Consider the following 12509-nt stretch of genomic DNA (forward strand, 5'->3'; position numbering starts at 1 on the left):
AGAGTTACACACATTATTCTACGTTAACGGGTCAAAAGTCCTTTCGACAGCTTCTCCTCCGACGACTGGAAGTCTCTCCACAGATTCTCTACCTTCATGATTCGGCCCCGTGGCCTGGAAACCACTCGGAATAAGCGCCGGATCTAACAAGCCAACCTGCACCAGGACACTGGCTTGATCCCAGTAGATGTTGTGACGGGCAATCTTTCCTGCGCAGAAACTCGCCGTCATGACGAGCGGAATTCGAACCGACCGCCCAGTCGGCGGCACCCGAGGCAACAACCAGGGAATCTCCTCTGTGTGGTCAAACGAGAGCAAGAGTTCGTCAACAACACGGTCGACACCAGCAGTCCGAGAGAGCAACCGGATGTTCTGGGACGGCGGACCAACTGGCATAAACTGGGATGTATAAAACGCCGCAATCTTCGCCGGGGTCGATCCTATTCTCGTCAGCCGCCGATACCTAAAACAAATTCAAGGAATCCGCAAAACCAAAAGGCAGGAGGGCATGCCAACCTCCAACAGGGGCAGCAACGCAATTCACAACGGCCTTCTGGGCAGCCTCCAGATTTCCAGCGCCGTTGTAAATCATGTCCAGCATCCTATCTGCATGGTTCTCCATCTCCTCTCGCGTCCGCGCTTCTTTACTCCGCGAACTATCGAAGATCTTCCTCCAATACTCTTCCCAGACAACCTCGGGCTCCGGAATCTTCCAGTTCCCCGCCGGCCACCCAAACCCTCGCTTCAGACAATCCAGCGCACGGCTCCACGCCAAGCGCGCGCTCATGGGGTCGTAGGCCTCGGACGTGGGCTCGGCAAACCCCGGCTCGGACTCGGGGTAGAAAAAGAGATGGCATCTGTGGCGCTTTCTGCTCGGGGGCTCGGCGGATGGGTCCCAGAGAGCATGGCTTTGATACCCGGCTAGATGAATCTGGATCGGGAGGAGGGGAAGCGTCTCGTAGACGGAGGAAGTTGCAGAGGCGGCCGACTGCAAAGGGAGCGGGTAGAAGGCGACGAAAGCACCGAGAAGCGGGAACGGGTTTGTAGTTGATGCTTGGTGATGAGAGAGGAGCAAAAGATAAGCGGGACGGTTATATGCTACTGTATTATCAGCCCAAAAAAAAAAATATATATATATATATATATATATATATATATAATAAATAAATAAATAAATAAAACCACTACATACCCAGAATCGCGTACCTCTCGCCAGGCTCCAGATCATCCTCGCGCTCGCGAATCAGTTTCTCGAGTTCCTTGCGATCTCGCTCGTCGTCCTTACTTGCGAACAGAAAAGGCAGGTACTCGACGCTGAAGCCCTCGGTCTGCAAGCGCCCGAGAAGCGCATGGTCGCATCGCGGCGTGTTGGATGTAATGTAGAGACGCCGGGGCGGCGCGGTCTCCTTGGGACGGGGGGAGGAGGAGGAGGAGGAGCCGAAGCTACTTTTGCGCAGGCGGCCGAAGAGTTTATCCATTTTATTTTCTTATATATATATATATATCCTATATATGTAGATATATATGTAGATATATATATATATATAAGAGGACGGACCAGAACAGTGACGTCGACGAGCCACGCAGTTACATCATATCATCTTCACTCATAAACCCCATCTATTATCTAATTTAACAGCATGATATACTGTATATGATTGATATATATGAATAAGGAGTTAGAACCTCCTCAACCACGCCTTCTCCCTCTGTATCTGCTCCTGCTCCTGCTCCGTCCCCGTAGAGTCGTCTTCCTCTCCCAAATAAACCCGATACGCAGACCGCATCAGACTCCGCCGCGCAACTTCGCAGTCCACCCGGATATCCTCGACCAGAGCCTCCAGCGACACGTAGTCGTATTCCGGCCGGATATACCCCAGCATGAGCAGGTTGAGCGTGGCCCCGTAGAAATCGGGCAGCTTGTTGAATTTCACTTTCGCGCTGGTTGTCTCCGAGTCGTCGCGGGGGTTGTCGGCGGCGGGGTTCTCGGTTGTTCCGGAGGGGGAGGAGGAGAGCGGGGGGAGGATGTGGATTTCCTATTCAACCAGCCACAATCAGAACGAACAAACCCACCCACAATCAATCAGAACAATCTAAAAGGAAGGGAAGGGAAGGGAAGCGCGGGGGCCATACCACCGAACGCCGCTCATTGCGATAAAACGGATTATACCCGATGCTCAAAACCGCCGGGAGGATGCGCGGCGCAGTCGAGGAGGCCACCACGTTCGTCGTCGTCGTCGATGTGGCCGGATCCAGCGCAACCACGCCGTAGTATACGCCTACGTTCAGGTCTGCGGGGAGAATCGAGGAGAGGTTTTCGTCGTCGGCTGGGATGTTGGCGGTGGGGATTCCTAGCTTTTGATTATTAGTTTTTCTTTCTTTCTTTCTTCGCTAGGAAAAAAAAAAAAAAAAAAAAAGGGATACATAATACCTCTTTACTTCCTCGGCCAAAACCCTTGATTACCGGGCCTGAGAGACGGATGGGAAACGGGGGTTCCGGGCCTGAGTCCGGGCCTGAAGTTGTAGGGCGAGGAGAGTCGGGGCGCATGTTTCTTAGATGCTGCAGTGCAGGATTGTGGATGGATATGAAGAAGAGAAGAGGTTGAAAGTGTAAAGGCGGGCCGATCGATAAGAGGCGGGGATTTGATCTACTCCCAACACAACAACACAACACAACCGACATTATCAGACAATAATATTATTATGTTGATTACTCCAGGTAGCTTGATAGTCCAAACGCTATGTTACAGTATCTATCTATACCTTTTGATCCGGGTTATCTCCGGTACTCGTAGCATTCATAATACAACAGAAAAAGGAATTCAAATCAAATGCATGGTAAGAACTGCTCTCGTTAGTATTTAGAAAGAAAAAGGGAACCCAAAAGGTCGGACATACATTCATCACGATCAACATGGGAATGTCGAATACGTCTCGTTTCACTGTCCAGCAGTACGCGCATTCGACTTTGCCGTCCTTAAACCCCAGCTGGTTCATCCCCGCTTCGTTCGCGATCCCCCCCTTGCGCAGGTGGCTGTTCCATCGTTGGCTGTCGTCCGGCTGTGCGTCCATGTCTTCTTGCGTCTTGTACTTGAGCAGTTGGCAGGTCGTCATGACGCTGCCGCGAGAATCGCCAAACGCCAGCCGCGCAAAGTCTTCGTAGAAATCGACCACGCTGTCGTCATCCAGCAACTCGGCCAGGAACACCGGTTGCGGTCGCCCCACGGTGCTCTCCACGGGCCCCCCCCGCGGCGTGTAGCTGCGCGAGCTGGTCCCCGATCCCGAGGCGCTGCCCGTGTTGACATTGAGATTCGGCTCCTTGCCCAGCAGGACTTCTTTCTTCCACCCGGTCAAGATGCTAAACTCCTTGCCCACGGCGGCGATTTCGCCCGTGCGACGGCACACGATCGTCGGGGTGCCGCACGCATTAATAAAATCTTCGTACTCCCAGAGCGTCCGTTGGAAGCACTTCTCCATGAATATCAGATCATCGCGATTCAGCGTTTTGGTCGTCGCAATGAACGACGGCCGGATCGACGCCAGCGCTTTCGCAATCCGCAGCCGCTTCTGCGGGGAAAACCGCCTCTGGATGAACGCGGTCAGGTTGTGAAAGCGACTTGTGTAGGCATAAGGCTCGTTCACGCTCTCGTAGACCGCGGACGGATTGCGCGGCCGTCGTTTGTGCACGTGGAGAGTCCGGTGCTTCAGACTCGGCGTCGAGATCGCGGGCCGGTGGCCATTCGACTTGCTGGCAACAACAGTGCTAAAGGCCGCCGGGTCGTCAAACCCCGGGTTCATCTGGGGGCTGGAGGCGGCGGCGCCCGGGCTGGCGAAATTGGCCGAGGGCCCGCTTTCAATGGCAAAGGCATGGGGCGCATCCGGCTTCGACAGATGCCCCGGGATCACGTTACCCTGGCTCGACTGCGGATACACCGCCGGGACGTTCACATGCGACGGGCCCGACGTCTGTCCGCTGGGCCACTCGTTCAAAAGAGGATCGCCAAACATGAAGGGCTGCTGGCTTCCGGGGCTTTCGCCAAAGGCGGCGGCCCCCGTGATGGGGGTGGAGGCGAACTGGGCGGAACCGCTCCGTCCCATCGATCCGCGCTGGGTCGCCGAATCGGTGGGGGAGTCGCCCGCGCCTGTGGCCATGTGTCCCAGCATGCCGAATTCCAACGCACCGTATCGATTCTCGAAGTTCATGCTCGACAGATCAAAATTGAAGAGCGCGGGATCGCTGGGATCGAAAAACGGACCCGCAAACGGGTTCTGATTCTGATTCGGAGCGCCAGAGACCGCCGGGGACGGCAGGGGGACAGAGGGGGTCATCCCCGCGGCGGCGGCGGCTGCTGCTGCTGCTGCTGCCGCTGCCGCCGCCGCCGCAGCAACAGCATTATTATTATTATTGTTGTTGTTATTATTCATAGCAGTGGTATTACGCGCGGTCGGGTTGGTTTTCAAGCTAAAGGTTGGGGAAACGGGGGATTGCGAGGCAAACGAGTTCTGGTGATTGATCGGGTTTTCCGGATACATGTTATAGGTGCTCGACTGCGGGGTGGGATAGAAATTGGCGCCCGAGTTCTGCGGATTGGTGGTCGCATTCACTGCACTGGCGCTGTTTCTCGACAGGGGGAGGCCGTGTGGAGGGGGGTTATTGGCGGGGTTATTGTTGTTGTTGTTGTTGTTGTAAAAGGTACTTCCGGCCACTCCAGGCATCAGGGCGCCGTCGGGGGCATCGTGCAGATACTTGGCCTTCTTGCGGACTCCGTCATGGCAGGCATCTTGCAAGCCGCGCTTGATGCACCGTTGGCAGGGTCTCTCGTCACCTAGAAACGATCAGCTTCTTCGCCAATACATATGTAGAAGAAGAAGGGGGGGGGGGGGAAATCATTTGGCGCACCACAAGTCAGATGCGCCCGCTGACAGGCAAAGCAGGCGCGACGAGCCTTCTTCCTCCGCGGGCGTGAAGGATCCTTGGGATTCAGTTTCTGGATAGTGGGCGCAGACTGATCGTCACCGTTCGCATTAGGATTAGTAGCGATGGTCGTCTTGGACGGCAGATGGTGGTGGTCTACCGCGACCGCACCGGAATCGTGATCAGCCCCACTGCGGTCAGCCGAGGGCGCTGCAGAGTTCTTGTCAGTGTCCATCATCATCATGGTTTCCATGAACCGGACAGAATAAAGCCTCGAGAGAGTCGTGGGTGGTCTGGTTGAATCGGTTGAAAACAAGTAATGATCACAGTCGAGCGCGCGACTGACACCTTGCCACTCAGTCACTGCTTTGACCGTCTTCGTCGTCACCGTCGTCGTCGTCGAAAACACCCACGAAACGCGACCAACGAGCCGACTGGAAGGAATCCAGATTGCCGGTTTGTTTTTTTTCTTTTTTTTTTTTTGTTTTTTTGAGTTCTTAATTTGTTATTTGTTCAGCTGTGTAATGGTGTGGAGAGAGGAGAAGCCAGAGAAGCGAGAAGGATTGAGAGCGCATAAAGATTCAGCGTGGGGGGGGATTTTAGCAGGAAAGAGGGGCGGAAAAGAATAAACGAGACGAAATGAATTTGAATTGAACCAGAAGAAGAGAAGAAGTATTGAGGAAGAAGTACTTTAGTTAGTTATAGGAAGAAGTTGAGGAAGAAGAAGATTTTCGAGAGAATTCAGAATTCCCAGTTGGAAAAGATGCAGGCGGAGGTTCAGCGGGCGGAGGGAACCCTTTTGCCGCGGGTATGGAAAATATATATCAGATCGTTCAGACAGAAGATCTGGAGAGAGCTAGAATAGATATATACCTAGGTATAATATAAATCTCTCATTGAGGAGGAGGAGGAGGAGGAGGAGGAGAAGGGAAAGAAGAGGGGCAGGATGTGAACGAAGGATATAACTTATATCACTTATAATAACTTATATTAGGGATATATATATATAACTGAGGCATATATATATAGTTATATATATCTATATCAGACACGCGACAGACAGTCAATCAGCCTTATAGTAATTTACTTGTTACATCGTAAGTCTATATTCTGATATATTCTTCTATATATTTGTATATATTCAAGGTATTCAATACGGGTCATCTCGGGTCGTCTTCAATCCCCGTATTCCCCCGACTGAAAATGTCCTGTTTATGCCTCGGTTACTCATAAGAAGAATAGAATCAAATAACTGGTTTCAGGTTGTTATTCTGTTGTGTTCAGATCCAGTCCCAATCTATATTGTGGGAATATATCCCAAATTCATCAGCTACATGCCAATCCATTAAAGCCAGTAATGTAGGAACTCGAATACCCGAAATGAGTCAATATTTATCGAGAAACAGCATTTGGTGAGGCTTTTTCCCTTTCTCCCTCCCAACAGTTCGTCCTGATTCGATGTCGTCGGTCTATGTATGCAGGAGCTCGAGACTTGCATCGCAGGGATTCAAATCCCCGTCACACTCGGTTCCCCCGCGGTAACACGATCTCATCTGAACATTAGGTAGAACATGCGAGGTTTTCCAGTTTCAGTCTCGGGTGTCCGGTGCCTCGATTTCTGGCTGGATTATATGTATGTGAGAGTGCTAAGCAGCAAATCGGCTCCTCTTCCGGATTCGACTGCCGTATCGGAAAAATAAATACCTGTGTGCAGCAAAGATCGTTAGCGTTGTCAGACCTCCTCTATAACTAACTAACTGGACATGCTGGTCCTGGTCGAGATATCCCCTCGTAACCGGAGTTGGGAACTAGCCCAGCACAAAGGCGTTCAAATGCACCATGCCGCCAGACTGCAGGATGGTCCCTGCAAGGGAGGCCCTTTCCTCGTCCTACGGCATCTGTACCTGGTCCAGTTGACAGATATCTCCCTTTTTTTCTTCCAACAGACTGGCGAATGAAAAATAGGGGGAAAAAAAACGACGTACGGAAATGGAACCATGGCAAGTGTCAGAAAAGCCAGCAGTGATGTTGCCCAATGGTATCCTAAGTTGTTGTACACTGTCTTGGATGTTAACAAAACTGGCGGTCAAGATATGCAATCCGGGCTTGGGGATCCTGACGCCGTGGGATCACTGAATGTAGCTAAGTACCGGTAAATGGCGCAGATATTTTACATAGGTCTTGTAAAATATGTCCATCTACAGTTGGAGGGAGAAGGCCATCTTACTTTGAATCCCAAATAAGGGAAAGATTCCACCAAAGCTCGATCGTGCAAAACTATTCGCTGCCAACGCGCTGGCCGCATACGTGGGATATGCATCCACTAAAAAGGTGAAGACGCCCGAGTACACGAGGATAGTCCTAGGCCAGAATCCCGTCAGCGCCAATGCGAGGGCAAAAGAGGTTGGACACAAAAAAAAAAAACTTACCCCGCGCCAAAGAAAGCACTGCCAATGACCGGTACAATCCAGTGGACATGAGGATAGATGGACCAGGCGAAGATAAAGAGTCCGATCGTCACCAGCGGACCGCCAGCAATTGCTGCAATGGGTGAGGTTAGCATGTCTACTTACAGTCGGATCGCAAGGGGAACTTTGTGAAAGTCTGTATGCACACCGGCAGGGAGTCGCCATTCTGGCTGAAAGTCATCAGCCACGATGCCAACAGCGTTTTCGTGGTTGGCTTCGAGCTTAGCGTACACCCGGCGCCAGAACGGATCGGAGAAAATGGCAAAGAGCATGCCCACGAAGAGTCCCAGGAAAGCAAGCCCGCGTTGATAGAGCTCCATGCCGTACACGTTGCTAAACACCAGCTGGAAGGCGCCAAAGAACAGATACAGAATCCCCAGGAGAATGGCAGAGTAGATGCAAAGGTTCAAGCACATCGGTTCCATCGTTAACAGAAGGATAGGTCTATAAACCGATCGCAAAATGGTCTGGGCTACCGAGCGCTGTCTCTTTTCAATCGGCGCTTGCCATCGATCGTCACCGGTATCTTTTCGTAGTTGTTGCGCTTTTCGTTGCAGTACACTAGATCGATTAGCATCATCCCCGATAAATTCCTTAAATCTCTTTTACTTCTCACTTACACTGGATGGTAGGTCTCGGGCACGAAGCAAACGATCAAACCAAGCAGAGCACCTGTCCAGATAAGGAGCACGTAAAATGTCCAGCGCCTATGTATCCCGTTCAATCAGCTGGTTATGATCTTTCTTGTTGTTTAGGACTTGTCAATGACAACTTACCAATTAGTATATTGATTGATAAACCCACCGATCCTAACAGAAAAGAAAAAGAAAAAGGTCAGCTTACGGCGTAGCTAATCTCTTAACTAGCATCACGCAAACATACAAAGGACCCATTTCAGGACCGACAAACGGAGAACTGGTGTATAGCATCATCGGAGCACTCAGCTCGTGGCGATCAAACAGATCACCAACAGTGCCTCCGGCTACGCTGAGAAATGCACTTCCAGCGAGTCCACAGAAGAACCGGGCGATAATCATGGTCTGGATGTTCTGGGCCACCGCGCACGGGATGAGCCATATCAAGAAGAAAGAGAACGAGGTGATGTAGATATATCGTCGACCGTAGAACTACCCGGCGTTAGCAGGTTTCATCATCGAAGAGAGAGCAGAGCCTCTTGTGGTTATCGCAATGTTCGCACCTCTGACAGAGGCCCAAGAACGAGCGGACCAACTCCTTCACACTCTCTGTTAGCTTCAACCTCGTCGCGTTAGACATGGAGAGGCCGATACTCACCTAAACCCCAGATGAAGAAAGACAACCCCAGCGTCGCAACCAGTCGAGAGCAATTGAACTCCGTCGTCAACTGACCATAAGTGGTAGTGTATATTGACGATGTGCAGGTCCTAGCCAGGTCGTTAGACAGAAGAAGAAGAAGAAGAAGAAGAAGAAGAAGAAGAAAAAGCCAACACAACATACACACAGAGAGACCCCAACGAGCAAATAACCACAATGATCCACCTCCTCAATGTATTGAAATTCCGCGGGTTCATCGGGTCATTCTCGTCCCAGCGCACAATAAACCCGGAAGACTCATCTGCATTTGCATCTCGATCTCCATCTCGATCTCCATCGCCAGCAGCACCTTCATCCGCCTCTGCACCCCCCGTATTGCAACTATACCCGTCATTCAACGACCAGCTGCGTTCCATGGCCCGCGACGACGCATTCGAAAGCAACCGTTGGATCTTGTTGTTGTCTGTTCTCGTGGTGGCCGGTTTAATAGGAGCAAACCCTTCTGCTCCCGCATCACTGTGGTCCTCACTGAGCGAGGATTGTCGATCCAAGTGCAGTTCAGCATTCCCCTCTGCGTCTGCGCGACGCTCGTCCTCCTTGATCGCAGGAGACATGATCTATGACCAAATTGGGTGGATTCCAGTCTCTTTTTCCAATATATTACCTCTCTCAACCCACAATCAAAAAGGCAAAAACGAAAGAAAGAAAGAAAGAAGATAACTCACTAACAACAGCGCAATGCTTGATAATGGCAGGTTATTATTGCCTAACCTCCCATGGGAACTTTCTTTGGCCGGTTAGCGAACTAAGTAATTAGGCTGGAAAGCCATGAGTCAGGGTAGAGAAATCAAGATGAAATTCGTTGGTTACTCTATACAAGAAGAAGAAGATGAGAAGAAGAGAATTTTCAGGTCCAGAATTTCTTCCAGAGCCAGCCATCACTCTGTTATTCTCTTTGAAGACCATGGAAGTCAAGCATCAATCGATCATACGGTGGATCAATGCTTGTTCAGTTAGCGTCGGGATTTATGTACCTGCGGCTGAGAGCTCGCCACTGACTCCGTACTCCGTACTCTATAGCAGGACCTTGACAGGAATATTGCCAGTTATCCATTCAATTAAGCCTTCTATGATAATACTCAAAGCTATATCCTATTGTTCGCCCCAGAAATAACCAGCAATCACCACCTTTTCAGTCCCGGGAAAGACAAAAAGCGAGAATACCCCAAACTCCAGAATCATTACATGAGGACCTGTCTCAACCATGACGAAGAGTGGAAATGAAAAGAAGAAGAAGAAAAAGACCCCAAAGATATCACATCAATGTACAAAAAGGGAAAGAAAAAAAAAATTCACAATCAAACCATTATACTCCTACTCCTACGCTACAACCTGGCTCGATTGAGTCGCAACTTCACCATTGGCATGCTCCTCAGCCCAAGCTCCCCAGAGTGCACGCTTACCGCGAATCTTGATGGGTCCGCCCACTGTTTCGCGTCGCTGTTCGACCTGAACAGCGTCCTTGGTCGCTAGAACCAAAACTTCAAAGAACATTTTCGTGGCATCCGCCTTCGAGGCCTGTTTCTCGGGCAGGAGATCCTGGAACCGAACAGCCTTCTTCTGGTCTACATCGCCGAGACAGTCACGCAGGACGTGAACGGCGTGTTTCGTGCCCAATGACACGGGCCCACTGTCCACAGGCTCAAGGGTCGTATCGAGGTCCTCCAATGGCTGGTGAAGCCCTTCATCATCGCTGAGGCGGAGCTGGTCCTCCTCATCCCCAGGAAATTCAATCTCGGAGCGTTGCTGCAGGGTTGTGTCAAGGCCAACTCCCTCGTCGACAGGCACAATGGCTTCCTCGTCTCCAAAGTCCAAGGCAGGAGCAATGGCAGCTTCCACGTCCATGTCCGCAATTCCGCTATCGCGCTTGCGTTTGAGCTCGCCAGACTTCTTCACAGCATCGAAAGAGAGCAAATCACGGATCTCGGGGGCCCAGCCACGTCCACGCCCACCTCCCATTACATTCGCCACAAAATCGCCGTTCTTCTGCATGTTCATCAGCGTCAACAGCACCGGATCCCGAGGAAGGAAGGATGAAGGTCGGAGGATCTCAGCCAGCTGTTCCTGCTGGGTTGCGAAATAAACCTTGGGTTGGTACTCGGGTTTTGCGTCCAGCTCAAGAATCGGGAGCTGCCTGCGTCGCTTTGCACGCTGAGCATGTTGAATAGTAACATCATCCTCGTCAGCTACCTCGTCGTTGTCTTGGTAGAGTTGAGTTTGGTTGTCGGGATCGATTTCCGCCAAACGGTTCTCAGACATGTCAGATAATATACTCTCATTGTCGGCTCGGTCGTCCACTTCATCAACAGCCATATCTCCATCAACACCCAGATCCAGCGTGTCATCCATTGGCAGAAGGTCATCGCCCAGGTCCATCTTGTCCAATGGAGCACCATCCTCGCCAAGGTCCAGAGGCAGGTCGACGTCGTTGAATTTACCAGCATCACTAAACAAATCTTCTTCGACGGGACGTGGGGCTGGGGCGTCTCGACCCGCTTCCATACTGAAGTCATGGCCTAGTGGTAAATCCTCATCTCCCAGGTCCAGATCAAGCAACGTGTGGTCTTCTAGATGCGCAGGTTCCTGAGAGACAGAACGTCGGAGTCCGGTGTCGGGCAGCAGTTGTGATCCAAAATCCATTGAAGAGCCTGGTCGCTTGCCTTCCAGCTCGAGGGAAAGAGGTTGTGGTAAGAGCAGAGATGAATCCAGATTCATGAACAGGTCAGATTCGGTTAAAACATCCGGTAGCGTAATGCCACCAGGAGCAACGACAGCACTGATGGTCAGATCATTGTTGTTAGTCAAACGGAAAGCCTATGTCCTAAAGTTAGTCAAGTTTTCAATTGTAGGCAACGAAGGAATGCAAGTGCACACATACCATTTTGATCTTCATCAAGGCTTCGTTGCAGTCATCGAGCAAGTAGCGCGCCTTCCTGCTGTAAATGCGAACAACACCAAGCAACAGCTGACCGCTTAATCGCAGCGCCATGGGAGCCTGTCCCTGGTCGACGATGGCATTGACACTACTTTCAATATCCGATTGCAAGATATGCGACTTGGAAAGCTTGCGCTCAAGATTGGCCGACAGCCAAACGCGGGCGAGCGGCCCCGTTTTGGACAGCAGCGTTTCTGAGTAGAACATGGCGGAGAGGTGATAATTGTAAAAAATAATCCCAAGAGATTTAAGTAAGGTATTCCCAAAAGAAGTAACCAGAGCCCGCCCAACGCGGGGTGATTCGTGGTGGAAGTCCCTGGCAACCAAAAGGTGGACGACGCGACGAGTCGGAGAAAACAAACGAACGGATGGAGGACCGCTGGGGAGGGGGGAGGTCCTTTCGGGACTCAAGGAGATGTCAAAAAGGGATCGGAAGTATCGCAAAAAAAAGTCAGAACCCTACGGTAAGTCGACCAAAACGATAATCGCGAGCGGAATCAAGACGAAATCAATCCACAGCACAGAGAGCAGAGGGGGGTAAGCGGGTAAAGGAAACGAAACCTCGAAAGGGAGGAGGAGGAGGTTGGGATGAGTAAAAGTGGGTTGGCGGTTTGTCTCCCAAAAGCGCGTCTGGAGTGCCTCAGGAGTGCCTCAGGACGACATTGTCCGCTGACTCAGCACCCAGCCTCCTCAAATCACTGACTAACTTTGGCACCGTTCTGATTGGTCAGACAGGGGGTGGCTGGGATCACGTGCATACAGTAGATTACGTAATAACACCAAATCACATGCATACAGGGAGCGGCACTAGGCCTAATGCGGCCCGTTCGGATCAACT

General features: G+C 51.3%; 5 protein-coding genes across 5 annotated transcripts; all 5 read right to left on the reverse strand.

Moving 5' to 3' along the window:
* Nucleotides 1–18: 18 nt before the first annotated feature.
* P175DRAFT_0533107 (dienelactone hydrolase) lies at nt 19–1478 on the reverse strand (the record flags this gene model as incomplete). The annotated part of the gene is made up of 3 exons (XM_040900028.1): nt 19–440; nt 517–1098; nt 1193–1478. 3 exons carry the CDS (start codon nt 1476–1478, stop codon nt 19–21), a joined length of 1290 nt encoding a protein of 429 aa, XP_040751521.1.
* Nucleotides 1479–1679: 201 nt separating this feature from the next.
* fmn1 (riboflavin kinase) lies at nt 1680–2548 on the reverse strand (the record flags this gene model as incomplete). The annotated part of the gene is made up of 3 exons (XM_040893924.1): nt 1680–2036; nt 2134–2355; nt 2432–2548. 3 exons carry the CDS (start codon nt 2546–2548, stop codon nt 1680–1682), a joined length of 696 nt encoding a protein of 231 aa, XP_040751522.1.
* An 81-nt stretch (nt 2549–2629) lies between these two features.
* P175DRAFT_0271093 (Zn(II)2Cys6 transcription factor domain-containing protein) lies at nt 2630–5527 on the reverse strand. Its single transcript, XM_040892747.1, has 3 exons — nt 4901–5527; nt 2899–4826; nt 2630–2845 (listed from the first exon to the last, which is right to left on the reverse strand). The coding sequence occupies exons 1-3, from the start codon at nt 5166–5168 to the stop codon at nt 2828–2830; spliced, it is 2214 nt and encodes a 737-aa protein (XP_040751523.1). The 5' UTR covers nt 5169–5527; the 3' UTR covers nt 2630–2827.
* A 1034-nt stretch (nt 5528–6561) lies between these two features.
* On the reverse strand, nt 6562–9290 carry P175DRAFT_0438908 (MFS transporter; the record flags this gene model as incomplete). Its single annotated transcript, XM_040893931.1, has 11 exons — nt 6562–6619; nt 6901–6973; nt 7143–7276; nt 7345–7456; nt 7532–7944; nt 8004–8090; nt 8160–8192; nt 8266–8510; nt 8582–8616; nt 8677–8786; nt 8860–9290. 11 exons carry the CDS (start codon nt 9288–9290, stop codon nt 6562–6564), a joined length of 1731 nt encoding a protein of 576 aa, XP_040751524.1.
* A 609-nt stretch (nt 9291–9899) lies between these two features.
* On the reverse strand, nt 9900–12270 carry P175DRAFT_0460566 (kleisin alpha). The gene is made up of 2 exons (XM_040894730.1): nt 11615–12270; nt 9900–11550 (listed from the first exon to the last, which is right to left on the reverse strand). The coding sequence occupies exons 1-2, from the start codon at nt 11876–11878 to the stop codon at nt 10057–10059; spliced, it is 1758 nt and encodes a 585-aa protein (XP_040751525.1). The 5' UTR covers nt 11879–12270; the 3' UTR covers nt 9900–10056.
* Nucleotides 12271–12509: the final 239 nt, after the last annotated feature.

Source organism: Aspergillus ochraceoroseus (assembly GCF_002846915.1).
Source record: "Aspergillus ochraceoroseus IBT 24754 chromosome Unknown P175scaffold_5, whole genome shotgun sequence".
NCBI classification, from domain to species: domain Eukaryota; kingdom Fungi; phylum Ascomycota; class Eurotiomycetes; order Eurotiales; family Aspergillaceae; genus Aspergillus; species Aspergillus ochraceoroseus.

Bases quoted from the DNA above. Each gene is read 5' to 3' on its own strand.
- P175DRAFT_0271093 (XM_040892747.1), bottom strand. From the start codon at position 5,168: ATGGAAACCATGATGATGATGGACACTGACAAGAACTCTGCAGCGCCC. The intron at 4,827-4,900 runs GTGCGCCAAATG...GATCGTTTCTAG, and splicing joins GCGGGCGCATCTGACTTGTG to GTGACGAGAGACCCTGCCAA.
- P175DRAFT_0460566 (XM_040894730.1), bottom strand. From the start codon at position 11,878: ATGTTCTACTCAGAAACGCTGCTGTCCAAAACGGGGCCGCTCGCCCGC. The intron at 11,551-11,614 runs GTATGTGTGCAC...TTTAGGACATAG, and splicing joins CCTTGATGAAGATCAAAATG to GCTTTCCGTTTGACTAACAA.